Source organism: Lagopus leucura, unplaced genomic scaffold (assembly GCF_019238085.1).
Source record: "Lagopus leucura isolate 7727_CA_CO unplaced genomic scaffold, USGS_WTPT01 Super-Scaffold_73, whole genome shotgun sequence".
Lineage (NCBI taxonomy): Eukaryota > Metazoa > Chordata > Aves > Galliformes > Phasianidae > Lagopus > Lagopus leucura.
In genome coordinates, this window is record NW_024962252.1 from 16,978,989 (window position 1) to 16,996,478 (window position 17,490).

The window sequence follows — 17,490 nt, forward strand, 5'->3', positions numbered from 1 at the left end:
AGTGCATCACAGCCAGGAAGGGAAGGTTTAATTTCTTTTGCAGTTGGTCCTGGAGAGACTTCTGGAAGTACCAGAACAGCTCTTCCAGCCTCATTAGCATCCATTTCCTGCTCATGGCCATACTGTTGTCACCACATAGTTTCTCGAGACAATGAACTTGTGTTCCCATTGTAAACACAGTGCTGTTTACTCATGGTAAATCGGTGCCTGAAATAGCAACCACTGAGTTTAAGTTGCCAAAGCTTTTCCATTGCAGAAGTACGTCAAGCTATTTCTGAAGGACAGGTATCTCCATGTCTTGTAGAAAAACTCTGGAGTTTGCCAGCAGTACAGCCTGAAGTCGGGAACGTGCACTCTGTTGGCCAGGTGAATATCGATCTAATTTCCAAACTGTTAATGTAATTTTCTGGCTATGTTTTTCGTCTTTATGTTTGCTAGAGACTAACAGCTAAGTAGTTTAATATACTGGTTGAGCAGTTTGTGCTCTTGCACGTTGCTCCGGCATGGGAAACAATGCTGAACCTACATCTGGAGCCCACACAACACAATTCCTGCCATTGTTCCACAACAAACAAACTTAGTAAGACACTAAAGAAGATTTCTGGAATGAACTTGAAACTTCATTCTTCAGAGTTTCAGACAATCTCTAAGTATTAGGGTTTAGGATGAGATCTCCTTAATAGAAAAATAATCCAACATCTGCCTACTGTAAGGGCTTTTTTCACCTTTGTCTACAACATCTGGTGCTGGCTGCCATCACTGACAGGATGCTGTGCTTCATAGATTAAATGTCTGATACTTTTTTACAGTAAGAACAGAAAGGTCACAGAATGCTAAGTCGCAGAATGCTAGCTCTAGAGGTGTTCTGTTTTACCTATGGACTATTTTCTTTTTAGTGAAACAATGATTTCCAGCAAGAGGCCATTCTGTTAACACATAAGATATTAATTATAAACATATGAAAATAAAACAATGCTTCCATGCTTCTCTTAAGCTCGGCTGTATCCAGGCATAAAAAAGGAAAAAGAAAAAAAAGAAACATGGTCCTTATCCCAGATTATCAAAATGCCGAAAGAGAGAGCAGAATCATAGAATCGTAGAATCACAGAAACATGGGAAGGGAAAGGTAATCAGAAAATAATCAGACGTAAAAGCCTTTCACTGACAAAGGTACAAAATACAAACTATTTTAGGCACAAAAACTTAGGAATAAACCACAGAGTATAGAATCTCTTGCTGTTTTCTGTTTATCTGTGTCATGACTAAATTTTATGAATGAGTACGTTAGCTAAGGAGGGGCAGATGCATTGCTGAAGACCTCATAAGAAATGCAAGAAACTATCTGTTTTTCATTGTTTGATCTCTGAGCAAATCATTGCTATGGCATTTAAAGAGTGATATGCTAGGAAGATAATAAGATGGGCTCTTCTTAAATGGAAAGAGATGAAAGTCAAGCCCTAAGAGAAGAGAAGATAGGTGGAGCTCCCGAAGTGCAGGGCAGAAAGGAACAAGTATTAACACTTACGAAGATTCCACTCCGAAGAGAGTTGTAAGGAAAAGACAGAAAGAGTTGAAGTGTTGTTTCTGAAGGAATATATGAAGCAATTCTTATTCTAATCCTCTAGTCTACCCAGACAGATTTGGGAATTATATTCATAAATGGTCTGTTAAGCATGGTAATTATCGTATTATATTGTATTACTGTATTATTGTATTCAAAATGTGGGCTATCTGAAATTCCCTGACTTGAGTTATTATGCAGCTAGTTCTATGTATAGTCAGAGAGTACAGAAATTAATTAAAACATTAAAAGATTGTCCTTATCAGTCTTTAAATATAACACTGATGGTCTGTGCTTTGTATCAGACAGAGCAATATTGAACACAGTCAACAATTAGTGAGATGGACATCAAAATAAGTGGCCTCTTATTTTAGATATTGCGTAAGCAATTCTAAGAAAAATGACTTAGAAAAGAAGGTATCTGGGAAGTAAGTTTATGAAAAACATTAATATATTTTGCTTTAAAATACTGTGTAGCCAGAGAAAAAGGGGAGGGCGTATAATTGAAAACATATTTTCTGAGGAATGATATCTGAAAACAGTGACTCAGCTTTTAAAAACAAACTGCAAATTATATTCCCATCCCATTAAGAAAGCAAATGATTCCTTTGATTCTTAACATATGTCATCGTGACAAATCACAAATAGGACTTCTTAACCAAGGTTAAAATTGAATATGTCACATTTTTCCCTTATAGCATAAAAGCAAGAATGAATTTCATGTCAAGCAAAACATTTCAAAATGATAGAAATATTTTTTATTTCGATACATTTTTAGGCAATTCTTAACTAGTAGGGATTATTTGCACAAGATATCATGAAATCTAAGAGCTTAGCAGAATTCTGAGAAGGACTAGTGACTACATGCATGAGAAGATAGCTGAAAAAATACACCAAGTGTTTACCACTTGACACTTGGAAGAATTAGAGAGTTTTCCTTAGAAGCAGATTTAATTTTTGGTCACTGTCTGATTTTTTTATAATAGCCAATGGACTGCAGCTCCTGAGACAGATTACTTATTAGCTAGACCTTAGACATGATGTGATTGTATCTTTATCTGTACATAAAGAGATATCTTAATACATGCCTCTGTTGTGAACAAAACGCATGTGTACCAGTATGCAGTGCTATGTTTTTGATAAGAATATTAATCAGGTTGTAATTTTAAAGTAAGGTTTGATTGCTCCTTTTTATATTGCCATTGCGGAATCCTTCCATCTCTACCACCACAAAATATAAGGCTGGATACAATAGCGAGACAGTGAGCATGACAACTTGAACACTTACTCAGCTGTGATTTCACAATAGGTGATGTCACCTAGCAACAGACATACAAGGGCATGAGAGATGATGTCAGAAAACAATAAAGTTGATGGATATAGGGGTATGATGAAATCAGCTTTCTCCTAAAGGGCTGCCTAGCAGTAACTACATAAAGAATATGTAGGCAGCAGGGGAACACTGACTTCATACAAGTTATGACCCAAGACTTTGATAGCAGTTCATCTTTTATTGAGTGCCGTGGATAAATAAGCAGAACATCCTACTGCTAGTGCAGTTCGTGTAGCTCTGCTGAATGAAGACAGCTGACTAATAGTTGATCACTGGCCTTGCTCTCCTTCTAAGCCATTACTGGTACACCGGTCTGTACAGAGATACACCATCAAAGTCTGTAGTCATGGCATTTGCTGCCAAAACACAATTTCAGCATAGAACGAGTCTTCTTGGCCTCAAAAGCAGAACTGAGATTTTCCTCATGGGAGAAAAAGCACTTTATTTTCCTCACACAATGAGAAATCCTAAAGTCCCATGTAATTACATAGTATTTGGCCTTTCTGCAGGTGTTGCATGTAGGATTTGGAGGAAGACAAGTGGCCAGATGTTCATTTCTGCTTGTAACCTGGCCTACTCCAATATGTCCCCACTGATATATCTACAGCAGATTCAAAGCTCATCTTTCTATGATGCCCCTACACTATCAACCTTACTTTCTCACTCATCTTAAAGCCAGTCATAGTGGTAAGCAAAAAAACTTCCTATATGAACTTTCTGCCACAAAAGACTCAAATATATCTTACAGTGCTATCAGTGAACACTCCCTGTACTACTGCCTATTGCTGCGGAGTGAGTGCATAGAATCAGTAACAAAAGCAATGCCCTTACTTTGCAAAAAACAAACAAACAAACACAAAAACTCATTTTGGATTGGAATTTATTTTTGAGATGCAGGATTTTAGTAATTTTTTTTTTTTTTTAATACGGATATATTCTCAAATACTGATGCTATTAGCACTGCACTGCTGTGGCTGTGATCTAAGGAGATGCACAAGTCTGTAGGTAGAGGCTGTATTTTTAGGGAGATTAGTCACTATATTTGGGAAGGAAAAAAGCAGATGATTCTTTAGGCACATTAATCCTGCTTCAACTTTTTTTTTTTTTTTTCAACAGGGACAAAGGAAAGTAGCTGAGAGATGTGGTGTTTTTATGAGTTAAGGACAAATCAGGGTTATGAATATTGTTCTGCAACAGTGACATTTCTTCGGAGAAGGATTTCCATAGTGGAATGAAAAGTTTCATGCTAGGAAAAGAAAAAGAAATCTGTTTTGTCTAGTCTTACCACATTATCTGGTAAGACAAACACAAAATTTGGTTCCTCTGGAATATGATCCTGTAGATTTCCATGTGTTCCTGTTAATTTAATGCCTTGTATGTACTTTTACAGCTGGATTCATGAGCTGAAGCTGTTAAATTTAATTTCTAGCAAGTTAAATAGCTTATGGTCTAGTTTTATTATTCATATTTCTGAACCTTAAGCAATAAGACATTGCCTGTAGGGATGTGTTAAACCAACATATGACTAATCCTCCTCATGAGAGCATGAGTAAAGGAGGGGCCATGTATCCACAGCTGATCCCCAATGACTTTATCTCATTATTCTTGCAGACAAAATAGTATCATTTTAAAATTAGTGTAATAATAGAGAATAAAGCTTGGTGACTAACCTGATGAATCGTTTAAAAAAATTAATAAAGCAAAACAAGAGTGAAAGATAGAGTGGGCTGGAACAAGTCTTCTTGGTATCATTCTTCCTATCTGACAGATTCACCTGCTGTGAAAGAACATAAAGGACATTTCCCACTGAGATGTAAACTTTTTAGACCCTGATCTGCAAGTCGACAAATGTGGAAATTGGTCTGAGGTGAGCCTTGCTCACCAACAGGAATCCATTTTAAATTATTGTGGAATTTTGCAGACACATACTGTTTTGGATACCTTTATTAATCTTAATGATAAAATATGCTTTCTCAAGTAAAGGGCCAGTCTTTCTTTAAAGCAAGCATTGTCTCTCATATTTTAACACCACTTATGCATTATCCATTGAAATACCTTTTATGCAAATTTTCCTTGTGAAAAACGATGGGCAAACTACAGTTATGTTACTCAATGTATGATTTATGCTCCAAATTACAACTGCCTCCAATTTGATACACTTTTTTAAGGCAAAAACCTCATTAGGTACCAAGCCTCCCTCACGTTAGGAGAGTCCTTGAGAAACTTGCCACACAGGTTGGAGGGATTTCAGCACATTTGGCAGCCCTCACTCAGGAGAGGCTCTGATCGGTGATAACAGTGGTGTGACAGAGCAGAAGAAACAGAGTGTAACAGGGTGGCTGCTTAGCATATGTCTGCAATATATTTGCTTCTACCAAGGTGCAGCCAGTTCTGCAGCATTGTAAACTGGCCTCTTACTGTGAGGCAAAAGCAACAAATCTGAAAACAGCAAACTACCATAGCATGTGAACAGCATAAAATTGATACCAAGGCTGAAAAGTGAATGTTTAATGTTAGCTTAATAAAATGCAACTGTACAACTGTGCTGCTCCAGGACTGTTTTGTGAGGTGCTGAGCACTCCCAACTTAAGTCACATAATATTTTTAAATGTGGAGCTGTACAGGGCAAAAAGAAAGGCATTTCATTATGTCATCAGTTCTGATTACCCAAAATAACTGCGCTTGAGAGAACACTCCAATATCCTATTTGCCAGCTTTATATGAAAGCTATTGAAGTACCAAGTTAAACACCCTCAATACCAGCAATGTCTGATTGTCATGACCATTTCTAAATGACTAAAAATGCATTAGCTACATTGTTCAATGTAAATTTAGAAGCCTAAACAAAGGTAGCAGGTCCTTCATATTATGAATGCGTATTATTTCAATTAGATTTCATAAGCACGTGACTTAGAGAATGATATTTAATGTACACTAAGTTGGAAGAATTTGTCCGTTCTCTATATGTGTGAAAACGTGGGAGATTAGTGTTTCCAACAGTACATTTTCTAAGTAGAAAATCTGCACAAACACTTGCACAAACACACAATGAAGTGTACCTTTTATTGTTAATACTCAGACATAAACTTGCATAGCATTCATGTATATTTCTACCAGAATTTAAACATTGGCATATGAATACCTAAACTACAAACAAGGTACTTGTTTGCTGGTGAAAAAACAGTGGACAACCACTGAATCCTCCTTTATAAATATTTGCCAAGAACAGACTCCCTTCTTCTCAATTAGTCCATCTGGGGAGTGATTCAGGTTCGTAACGTGGCTGTCTTATATTTTTAAGCACTTTAGTGAATTAGATGTTTGTATGGGGCTAATGAATTTGAAATGCAAGGTATGATACGTGGCTTGTATGTGCACGGCAGACAAATGAACCTGTGAACCATTCCCATCCAGAATGGCTGTCTATTGTAACTGCCGAAAAAGTAGCACTGGTTTAAGGTTAACATAAGAATAAGCAACTCAGCGCCCTCTGAATTTTAAGCTCTGCCTCAAGCTCTGTCAGAACAGCTTTTATTTTTAAATTTTTTAAAAATTTTTCTAATGAGCAAACAGAAACGAAAGAGAGGGCATCCACAGATATCACCCCATCTTATTTGCTTGGGTACATATTTTTGCATCATGCTGCAAGATGAAACAACTTTCCTTCATTCCATCTCATTTTGTCCATAGGACAATGACAAGTGTCACAACAGATAAGCTTATAAAGATTTGATCTTCTTATTCTAGGAGTCACCTTCAATGTTTTTATTTAGCCAACAATTAACAATATTGTTCTTTTGCAATTATACTTTCTGGGCCTGAAGCCTCCCATACTGCTACAGTGAGAACTGTTGGCTCTTGGCTGGGTCAAAAGAAACAAAATTAAGTCTTACAAATATAAAAACACAAACCACAGAATCATTAAATCTGTATTTTTCTCATTTTTTTCCTCTGCTATTTGTATTTTGGAAGGGTATTTTATTGTGTTTATTATTTTCACAACAAAGTAAAACTAAAATGCTGAATCTAGCCATAGCTTCAAAAGCCTGAATTGGAATTACAGCATACATAGCAGCAGGCAGTTCAGAAAACTGGCCTTTTAAAACATTTCAGAATGGTTGGAAATATCATCTGCCAAAAGCACATGGAACACCTCTTAAATAGACGCAGAACAGTATGCTACAAAGGACACTGAATTCAAGTGCCCTTTAAAACAGTTATCCAGCTTTAAATACAAGCTGAAGTGAAAGCCAAAAGACATTCATGAGAGTGAAACACCACAGCTTGGACTTCCTCACACTGTGTGCTAAAGAAAAAGCTGGATTGTAAAAAGTCATGAGCTGAGCTTCCATTGACCTTTGCTCTGCCTTCTTAACTCTGAAGAGTGCAGTGCTTCAGGGCTGTAGATAACCATAATCATGCTTCAAGAAGAGATATTCCAGATTCGGGATACCTGCTAATGTGCTCACAAGTAGCAGGGGGAAAAAATCCTCAAAGGTAACTTTTCTACTGGATAATAAACCACAACAAAGTGGCTTAGGAATAACATTTCTTTCTCATGACAGTAATGTAATTTTTTATTTTTTTTTTCTCCAAAGAGTAGGTAGAGTTGCCTTGTTCGGTAGGTGTTCTGCTGTGTTGGCTTCACTGAAAAATTACAGGAGCCTCAAAGGTGGAAAATCATCTTCATTTTGGCAGACTAGGCTCCTTACTGTAGGTTGAGAACACAATCTTGACAGCAGTCTTATAATTTTCCAGAACTCATTTTGGAAGGAAAGGGAGTAACATGCTCCATTTCTAACCCCTTCTACTTTACCTTCCTTCTTTGCCCTTTTCCAGCTTCCAGTTGTAAGAAATTTGGGTTCAGCCTACTCAAGCTCTACATACTGTAATTCCTCTTGGCTCATCACAGCAGAAGTAAACCTGTTCTGATGATCTCAAGTGAGCCACCTAAGCACTGTTTTGAAGTGTCTTCTGTCATAATTGAAGAATTGCAAAAAAAGAAAAATAAAATAATCAGATCCTTTTTTTTTTTTAGCTTAATTGTTGGTATTAGCTTACCAAAGAGATTTGTGCAAGATGGAGCCTCACATATACATATATAAATGCCACACACATGTGAAAGACTTCATCTTAAACATATCAAAACATACCTAACTCGTGATTGCTGCAAATATAAAGACTATGGTGACTTTTTTTGATAAAAATCAGAATCTCTTGTCTTTTCCAACACCTGTCTTTGGCTAGGCCTGACAGTTCATTTCCAGCTGCTAAGATCTGCACTGTGCCCACAACAGCGTAAGTTCCCACAAAGTACGAGTGAGAAAGATATGCTAGCAGAATGCCAACTTTTCTGCTGACGGAAGGCAGTAAGAAAGGGTAGCCAGGAAAATTATGAAGCCAGAGAGAACTTTCTTGCCTTTTTCACACAATAAGCACAAGAATAAGGGAAGGAAATACTTCTCAGGAGAGAGTCACAGACAGTTTTGCTCTTTCCCAATGGAGCCAAATGAAGGTAAGAGAGCTGGTTTAAGAGCAGAGAATATGTGACTTCCAAAGATGTAGGAAACAGGAATGCCACTGGAGTGAACATGAACCACAAATATGATTGTTACATTCATTTTTCAAGGAAGTGGAACAAATCTTGTGAGGCACACTTCACAAACACACCACAGACTATGCTAAAAATACAAATAATGAGTTGTATTCTGGAAAAGAGGTAGCAAGAGATGTTTCCTTTGAGGGACAAGCAACTTACTAGCACTTGGTCCTGTGAATTCTCATCCCATCTGAGTAGCTTTGTTGAAATGAACGTCCCAGTGGCCTCATTCCAGATCCAATGGAGCCACAGACTTCAGTCAGTTTTTAGTTACCACCTAAGTATGCTTTGTGAGACTGAGGTCAGTTCTTCATTTAAGCATGAAGATCCTAAGCTTTTCAGATTTTGTCTTGTGACAGGCTCATCCTCAAGTACAGATATTAGATATCATGGAATCTCAGAATCACAGAAACACCAAGGTCGGAAAAGACCTACAAGATCATCCAGTCCAACCATCCACGTATCACCAGTAGTTCTCGCTAAAAGATATATAGATATTAGAATATTAGAGATTCTATTAGAATATAAGGGAAAGAGTGTTTGATTCCCAACAACAATAGCAGGAGGAAAAGTTGTTAACACATATCAATCATGGAATTCATGTGAAAATAATCTGAGATTTTTCTAGGTTAGAATTTCTGATTTAATAAATTATGTTTCTCTTACCAAAACTAGAGCATTGTGGTTTTGTTTGTATGTTTGAACTGTTACTGTGAAAACAGAACTTTAAAAAGGTTCATGTAATCCAGAGGGTTCACTATGTATTTCCTGTAAAAATACTGTGAGGAGAAAATGGAGATATTCCCCTCCCACCCTCCCTCAATGCTAAATCTTCCTTAAATTATGTCACAGTAGTTGTGAAAGGCTTTCTTTAAGGTTAGAGAGGGAGGATCTGAAGCAACTGTACTTGAAGGTAAACTCAGTACTCAAATGGAGTGATAACAGTATCTGCTTTTAACATTCCTCAGCATCCTCTTTCCTTGAACTGAGGTCTCCCCCCCAGTACTTATTATAGCAAAATTCCTCTCTTCCTGTAAGCTAAATCTAAAGGTTTGATTTCTGTGAAGGCAAAATACATACTTTGAAGAAAGCATGGTTCATATTTTAAGATTTTTCATCACTGAAGGCCACAGCTGGTCAGTACCAAACAAGCAGTCAAGAGACTAAAGACTGTCAACAAAGCACAGTTCTCTACATCACAGAATCAGACACATTTGCACTCAATTAACACTTTGCTTAAAAATAGACAAAGATAAGCAAAGAGAGTGGTGCCCTACAACCCCATCAGTATGTATACAATAGCAATACATAGCAGTGGTTTTCATGGTGCTTTGCCACTCTATTTGCTATAGCAACAAAAACATCCACTATCAATTCCTTATCATGTTTGGGGCATATTTAGAGATACTATCATAAAGCTGTCTCTAAGAAGGAATGGTCAAAGGAATGATAATCTTATATTTGTTTTAAAAGTTAAATTTATATAATCTTATTCTTTTCTACTTAAATTCCTTACTAAGGTCTAATTAAACATAATCCCTTGACATGGGATGAGTGGCACAGTTGACTTCAGGTCATTTTCAGTGTTGTTGAGGTTCAGCAAAAACTAATTTGACTGTGGTAGAAGTTAGCTGTGCTTCAAAATTATATGAATATGTTCACAAACACAAAGAAGCAGGGAGTATTTGAGTGCAGAAATGTTCTGAATTATCACCTATTTAGTAAAATCCATTTTGTTTTCATTTCATTGGGATTCCCGTTTACAAGAAGGATTGTAAGGAGGATCCAGGGAACAACAGGCCTGTCAGCCTGACCTTGGTGCCACTCAAGATCATCTTGAGTGAAATCTCATGGCAAGTGCAGGACAGCTGGGGGATCAGGCTAGCCAGCATGGATTCATGAAAGGCAGGTGCTGCTTGATCAACCTGATTTCTTTCTATGATTGAGTGACTCACTTGGTGGATGGGGGAAAGGATGTCAACATAGTCTACCTACACTTAAGCAAAGCTTTTGACACTATCTTGCGCAGTATTCTCCCAAGGAAGTTGGCAGTCTGTAGCTTGAACAAGTACACTCTTTGCTGGGTAAAGAACTGGCTGGAGGGCCAGGCCCAGAAAGTGGTGGTGAATGGAGTTAAATCCAGCTGGTGACTGGTGGTGAGTGGCGTTGCTCAGGGGTCAGTATTGGGGACTGTCCTGTTCACAGAATCACACAGAATCACACAGAATCAGAGAATTGTAGGGGCTGGAAAGGACCTTTAGAGATTATCTAGTCCAACCACCCTGCCAAATCAGACTCCCTAGGCCAGGTTACACAGGTAGGCATCCAGGCGGGTCTTGAACTTGGGTTCTTCTCCAAAGAAGGAGACTCCACACTTCTCTGGGCAGACTTCCAGTGCTCCATCACCCACTGCAAAGAAGTTCTTAAGCGCATTTGTGCAGAATTTCCCATGCTTCAGTTTGTGGTTGTTTCCCCTTGTCCTATTGCCACACACTGTTGAGAAGGTGATGGCCATCATCCTTTTGCCTCCCATACCTCAGATATTTACAGACAGTGATCAGATTCCCTCTCAGTCTTCTTTTCTCAAGGCTGAACAGATCCAGGTCACTCAACCTTTCCTCATAAGACAGGTGCTGCAGGACCTTTATCATCTTTGTGGCCCTCCACTGGACTCTTTCCAAGTGATCCCTTTTTTGTACCAGGGAGCCCAGAATTGGACACAGTACTCCAGGTGAGGCCTCACCAGGGCAGAGTAGAGCGGGAGGATCACCTCTCTTGGCCTTCTGGCCACACTCCTTTTAATGTACCCCAGGAAGCCACTCATTGGACTAGATGATATTGGAGGTCTTTTCCAACCTTGGTGATTCTATGATTCTGTGATTTTCATGTCTAAAAGTCTATTGGTACACAGCTTTCAAGTCCTTTTCTGTCAACATTACACGGGCATTCATGCATAAGGAGAATTTACAGATATAAAAGCAGCTAGTCCAACAGCTGGTTTGCAGCACCTGACTAGTGCAAAGCAGAATGAATTAGACTGAGAAGAAAACTCCTGTTATAACAGATCGCAATTCAGTACAGCACTCAGCCTCACCTCAAATACTTCCATCTGTAAAGCTGTATCTGGAGAAGGCATACAACATATATAGAACATTCAACAAAAGAGTAAATTCTTTGTCATTTTCCATAGCAGCTTTCTAGTGAAGGAAAACACTTGTAGAACAACAGTAATAAGTTTCATTTTACAGAACTATAGTTCACCAGGGATGGTTCCCACATGGAGAAATGCCTCGGGTTTGTTTTTTTATTATTATTATTATTATTATTTACTTGGCACTTGGGACCTATTTATTACTTCATATACTTGGATGTAATGGCAGTTAACACACACAGTTATGATCAGGAAGTGATGTAGGATTCTAAAAGATACAAATTGCAGTGCGTATTAAACTTTAATTTGCTGCCAGTCTCAGTTTCTTGAGCTTTCCTAAGCCTGCATGGCCCCTCCAGAAGAAGCAGAGTGGACATGAGCAGTATGAGCACATGGTTAAATGCCCTGCAATCCAGCTTACTGTTCTCTTTTCTCTACATTTTCCTGATGCTATGATGTTGTTTACGTAATTGCAGTTTATGCTGCAGTCTGGGCATACAGTACCTAGTTTCCACAGTTACCTTTAAATGGCTAGTATACAACATTTGTATTAGTTGCAGTATGCTCTCTAAATCCTTATAGTTTTACTAATTGCAATGGCAGTCCAGGAGAAGACCACAAGACTGGTGTGTATGCAGACACTATAAGTGTTTTCAGAATCTGATCTTTTTCTCTGCAGATCCTATGTCTGGAACCATAATAATAATAATAATAATAATAATAGTAGTAGTAGTAGTAGTAGTATTGAAGTGCTGCAGTTGTGAATATTTAGCACCCAAATGTAGGTCCCTGACAGATTTCACGGCCACGTATTGGATTTCCTGTTCAAGAGTGGGGCAGAATCAGGGACACATGAATTGGACTCAGAAAGCAGAGGTCAATAAAAGCAGCTTGTAAGAAATGCTGTAAGTGGTGAATTGTCTTCATCTTTACTCCCATGTAAGGTTTTATATACTTAATTACAGATTTAAGAGATATCTCTGCCTAATGGTGTTTCACAATCTGGAAACTGGTGTCAGTTTTCCTGCAAGAAAACCGAGGCAGTCACATACCTTCTGCTTAGCCAGTGGCAGTGGCACAGGTCACCCTAGCTGAGCTGTCACTGCAGTCTTCCCTGGAATAGTGCCAATACTGACTAACTGATGTTCTGAATCACAGTTGCTGATTAGAAAATGTTTCATCAATCTTTGAAAAACTTCAGTTAGCCACAAGACACTGGCAGCTCCTGTGCCCTGAAACCTCTGAAGTCTGGTGGTTTAGAAACAGTTAGACCATTGCAGCCAAAGGGTGAGCCTGAAACTGTATTTCTCATAAGTGTGAGGGGCATTTTGTCTTCTGAAATTCAAAATAAAATCTCTCTTGTCTCTTAGCACAGAGACTGGAGTTGTCTGTGGATATGCTGAGTAAAAAAAATTGAGACCCATGAGCAGCTTTGAAATCATAAACATAAAAGCATAGGAATTTTATATACTACTAGCCCAAGGCATTAAGTAGTAAGGATTCAGAAAATCTGTAGTCTTGGTATATAGATTCTGCTTTAATCTCAACTATCCTAGATCTCAATTTCCTAATTTTGCACAAGAAATCATTGTCCAGTTATAGCAAAAGGTCGATATAAAATATTCAACATTTAACAATCCTTTAGCATGAAGTTAAAACTGAATTATTGCACATATTGTATATAAATCCGCTGTGTATTAATAATTTATTTTTCAATCTTGTACCTTAATCATCATACTGCATGATGAAAAAGATAAACAAAAAAGCAAGCTGTCTGCTGTAAGTTAAATTGTTAGCTTTTGCTTCTAGAGCTTTAGTAAATGAATGTACCTTTTATCAGAGCGTAATGGGATGCATTTTTGTGTCTGCTGAATGCATTATTTAATACCAAAGTACAAAACTTCAAGGAAACATCAGTAGAGCTTGCTGGGATGAAGTCAACATATTGCTGAAATAATAAATACAGATCACAAATACAAAAGAATCTGGAAAACAACTAAGACTGTTTTTAGTTAATGGCATCCCTCTGCTTCCTGAGTGATGATGCTGTAACATTCAAGCTGGAACTTAATTACAGTGAGACTTACACAGCAAATATAATTTCAGGAGAGGACAATATATGGAAATAATGCATCTCGCATTTTTCTTCTGTCTTTTAATATTACCTACTGGAAATCATTGCAGTTATTGTTACGACTGCTTCTTTTTCTTCTGATTCTACTCTTCTTACTTCTCACTTTAAAGTATTTATTATTTCTTAGAAGGAGTTGGCCTTATAAATCATACAGTCTAACAGCTGCACTTGTCTTCATGAATACATTAAACTGCTAAAGGGATCCTCAACATTCAGACAATCATTGAACACATTTAGTAAATTATTCTCATTTTGTGTGTTTGCACTAAAACTGTTCTGAGCTCAAGTGAAAAGACAAGGGTACTGCTCACAGACTGAGCCACATCATACACAGATTCAAATGATGAGCATTATCCCTTAGAAAGAGAAAAAAAAGTCTGTTGGTGCTCTTAGGCAAGAATGGATTAATTTTTATCTTAAGCCAGTTTATATAAAAGCATTTCCCCCTCTTTGATGTGGTATATACTAAGTGAAAACATCATTCTCTACCCATCAAAATCATGCAAATGGTCATTCTTTCTTTTGCACTGATGTTACAAAAGGAGATAGCCTGCATGGCTGGAAGGTATCCATGATATTAAACAGTTCATGGGGCTGTAAAGTGCTGAGAGCAATCATGCAGAGCAACAGGCCACAGGAATGCAAATCATCCACAAAGCCAAAAGTGGAGCTAGCAGGTGGCCTCTCCTATTCATCTGATGTCAACACACTGTTGAGATCAAGCCCTTTTAACATCTGGGTAGGCCCACTATTGCTTTTAATTAAATATAATACAGCCATTCAATGTTCTCGCATACAAGCAAACCACACAGTAAAAAGCATATCTTCTGCACAGTGAGGGTCACTATAGCTGTATAAATAAATAGTACCACTTAACTTAGATTGTAAGGTAGTTTAAATTTCATATACTTTCCATTTACTATTCAGTGCCTGACAGTAAGAGCCTCTCTGACATTTCAGCCACTGACCATATTTCCATGGAAAATGTTCCTGCTCCTTCAGAGGATTTAGAAGGGGAAAAAAGCCTTATAATTAACTTTTTCTACCTTTGAAACATTTCCACTGTAAAAGGTCTTGAACAGAAACATTTGTTCTCAAAACTAGTTTACAGAGAGAATTTAACTGTGTTAACATATAAGGCATGGAAACTGTCATAATATCTAATTAAATTATTACTGACATTCCAATCAGTAGCAAAAAAACATCTGTAACTGTAATTCTACTACAGAGAAAATATAATTAGATCTATTCGGTAATGGGTAACAAGCTATTGCAGAAGTGTATTGCAAGGCTTTAGAGAGCTGGAATGCTTTAAATACCTTTTTCAAGTATAATAAACCTTTATTTTAAGTGGGAACATGAATATATGCTTTCTTTCAAAGACCCTTTATTAGTATTTAATTTCAATGCATTTATGACTGCATTCGTTTTTTGGGGGTTTTTTTGTTTTGTTTGAAAGACTGGGAAAATTAACTGCCATCATCCAGAGGCCAGGACAGAGAAGCACACAAATGTATTTTCAGTCTATTGCTATGGAGAGCAAAAGGTAATGGCATGCTTCATTTTAATTTCACGAGAAAAGTAAAATAATGCACTTTTTTTCTCAAACAGAAACATTTTCCAGAATTGGAAGCCGGAAATACATGACAGTGCTAAGACTCATTGTAGAAGTATTCAGAAAGTAGATGGTTCAGAGGAAAGCAATAGGATGTGAAGCATTTAAACTAAGGTCACAAGGTCACCCGTTAGTAATGGACCGGGAGTTTTAATGTAAATGATGGCTGTGCAGTAGCTCTGTTTAAAGAGAGATAGATGTCCAGAGCCTAATGGGCATACGTGATTATCCCACAGCTGCATTACAGTTACCTGTTTTACTTCCGCTATCAGAAAACACTGCATCCGCCTGGAATCTATGATACTCTTTCAAGTCCTCACAGAGGCACACTAGTAGACCAACATTTGGAAAATAGCCTTGCCTGCAATTGTCTACTCTGTAATTACACATATAATCTCACTATTTGTTTTTCCTCCTCCAAATATCAAGTTATAAGTAAACTGTAAAAGCCAACAAAACAAGCAACACAAGCTTTCCTCCTCAGCCACTCGTAAAGGAATACATCAAAGGTTGAGTTATAGGCAATAATATCTTTATTCTTCCCTGACCTTGCCATCCATACACAAATTCTGTTTCATTAATTCAGATGCTCAATAGCATATATAACAAGTAAATAATATCTGTTTTACATTCATTATTCTGATATAAAAACCCATATGTCTACTAGCAGTCAGCATATATAAGAAAATGGTACCTCAATAGCACTTGCAGAGTGAATGTCGGGTTTCAGCTGCATAGTTTCTGCAGATTTGCAGGGGACTGTGTGCCTAAAAGCCCTATTAAACGCTTCCAAAATTTATGACTATGTAACTTCTCCCAGTGTTAAGCTAGTCAAACTGTAGGTAAAAATATGTGGTACAAATATGTAGCAGTCATTGTGCAGATAAGAAGTTTATTGGCCTGCTAGAAGAAAGGAAGTTTACAAAGTGTTATTCCTATTGAGGTCATTGGCAAAACTTCCACTGACTCCAACTGCAGCAGAACTAGGTCTGGAGGGAAGAGATTTTCCTTCTCTTCTATGTATGTAAATTCTCTCACTTACTTGGTTTAAATTGGGAGTGGTTGCCTGCACTGAAGAGAAGGGGGGAGAGAAACAGAATCATTACTGCTGGCAAGCATTGTAATAATTCTGAAAAGCTTTAAGACTATAGTCATCCCATCAAGTAGAGATTTGTCTATTCAGCTTATAGCTGTTGAAGAAGAAATATATCATCATCATGCAAATTAATCTGATTACCTGACAGCCACAATTAGGCAATCAGAGCTAACAGATGTACAAACTGCATAGTTAAGAAGCAACTGTAAGTAGCAGTGAAATATTTTGATACTGTGTAAGTGGAAAAAAGACTCTATACCATTTAATTTTAATTTAACTATATATATAATCTCTACAGTTGCCTATGCTGAAAACATCTGCTTCATATATTATTAAATGTTTCTTTTTGGACATAAGGGAATTTATGCACATACTGAATGAGACTTCTTATCAGACATATCTTTGTAGCATATATTTTTACCTGAACATACTTTCCAATCTCTTTGGTAAAGATTATAAAAATACCATTTAAAGTGATCAAATGGAAATACGTGCCTCTATGTGTGCAGTTTCATATAACATTGAAATGTCAGACAGTAGAAGTTCTAGACTTATTTTAGTTCTTAAACTAATTTGGCAGCTGAAAACCTATTCAGAATTTTTCTATTATTTCTTGTAATTAGGTACAGTGTTTTTGAAAATAAATCACTAGAATAATTTTCAAAGATTTTAGGAATTCTTTTGAAAGCCCGACTAAAATACTTCTCTGACCAATCTTTGTCTTAAATGTCCTACAGTCACAATAAAATAAATGCCATTTTGGAAGCCATGTCCTGAGAGCAGATATTTCACCTCCGCTTTGTAATAAGTTTCAGCTCTTTTCTTGGAAAGCTCGACCTCTTTGGTACTCCAGTCAGATGTGTAGCATTTCAGACTTGTTTTATTTAAGACTCTACACGTTTCTTTTATTCATTTCATAGTGGAAGTAATCATGTTTTCAAGGTGTTATCTCTGTTAAGTACTTCATGACCTATTGTACATCTGTCAAATCTATTTTTGAA

The 17,490-nt window shown here is 37.3% G+C and overlaps 1 protein-coding gene across 1 annotated transcript in view; it reads right to left on the minus strand.

Moving 5' to 3' along the window:
- HMGCLL1 (3-hydroxymethyl-3-methylglutaryl-CoA lyase like 1) overlaps window positions 1–16,164 on the minus strand; it is a 98,185-nt gene extending 82,021 nt beyond the window's left edge. The window contains exon 1 of the mRNA XM_042886746.1: window positions 16,088–16,164. Coding sequence (XP_042742680.1) covers window positions 16,088–16,129 — 42 coding nt within the window. The 5' untranslated portion in view covers window positions 16,130–16,164. The remainder of the gene's footprint in view (window positions 1–16,087) is intronic.
- Window positions 16,165–17,490: the final 1,326 nt, after the last annotated feature.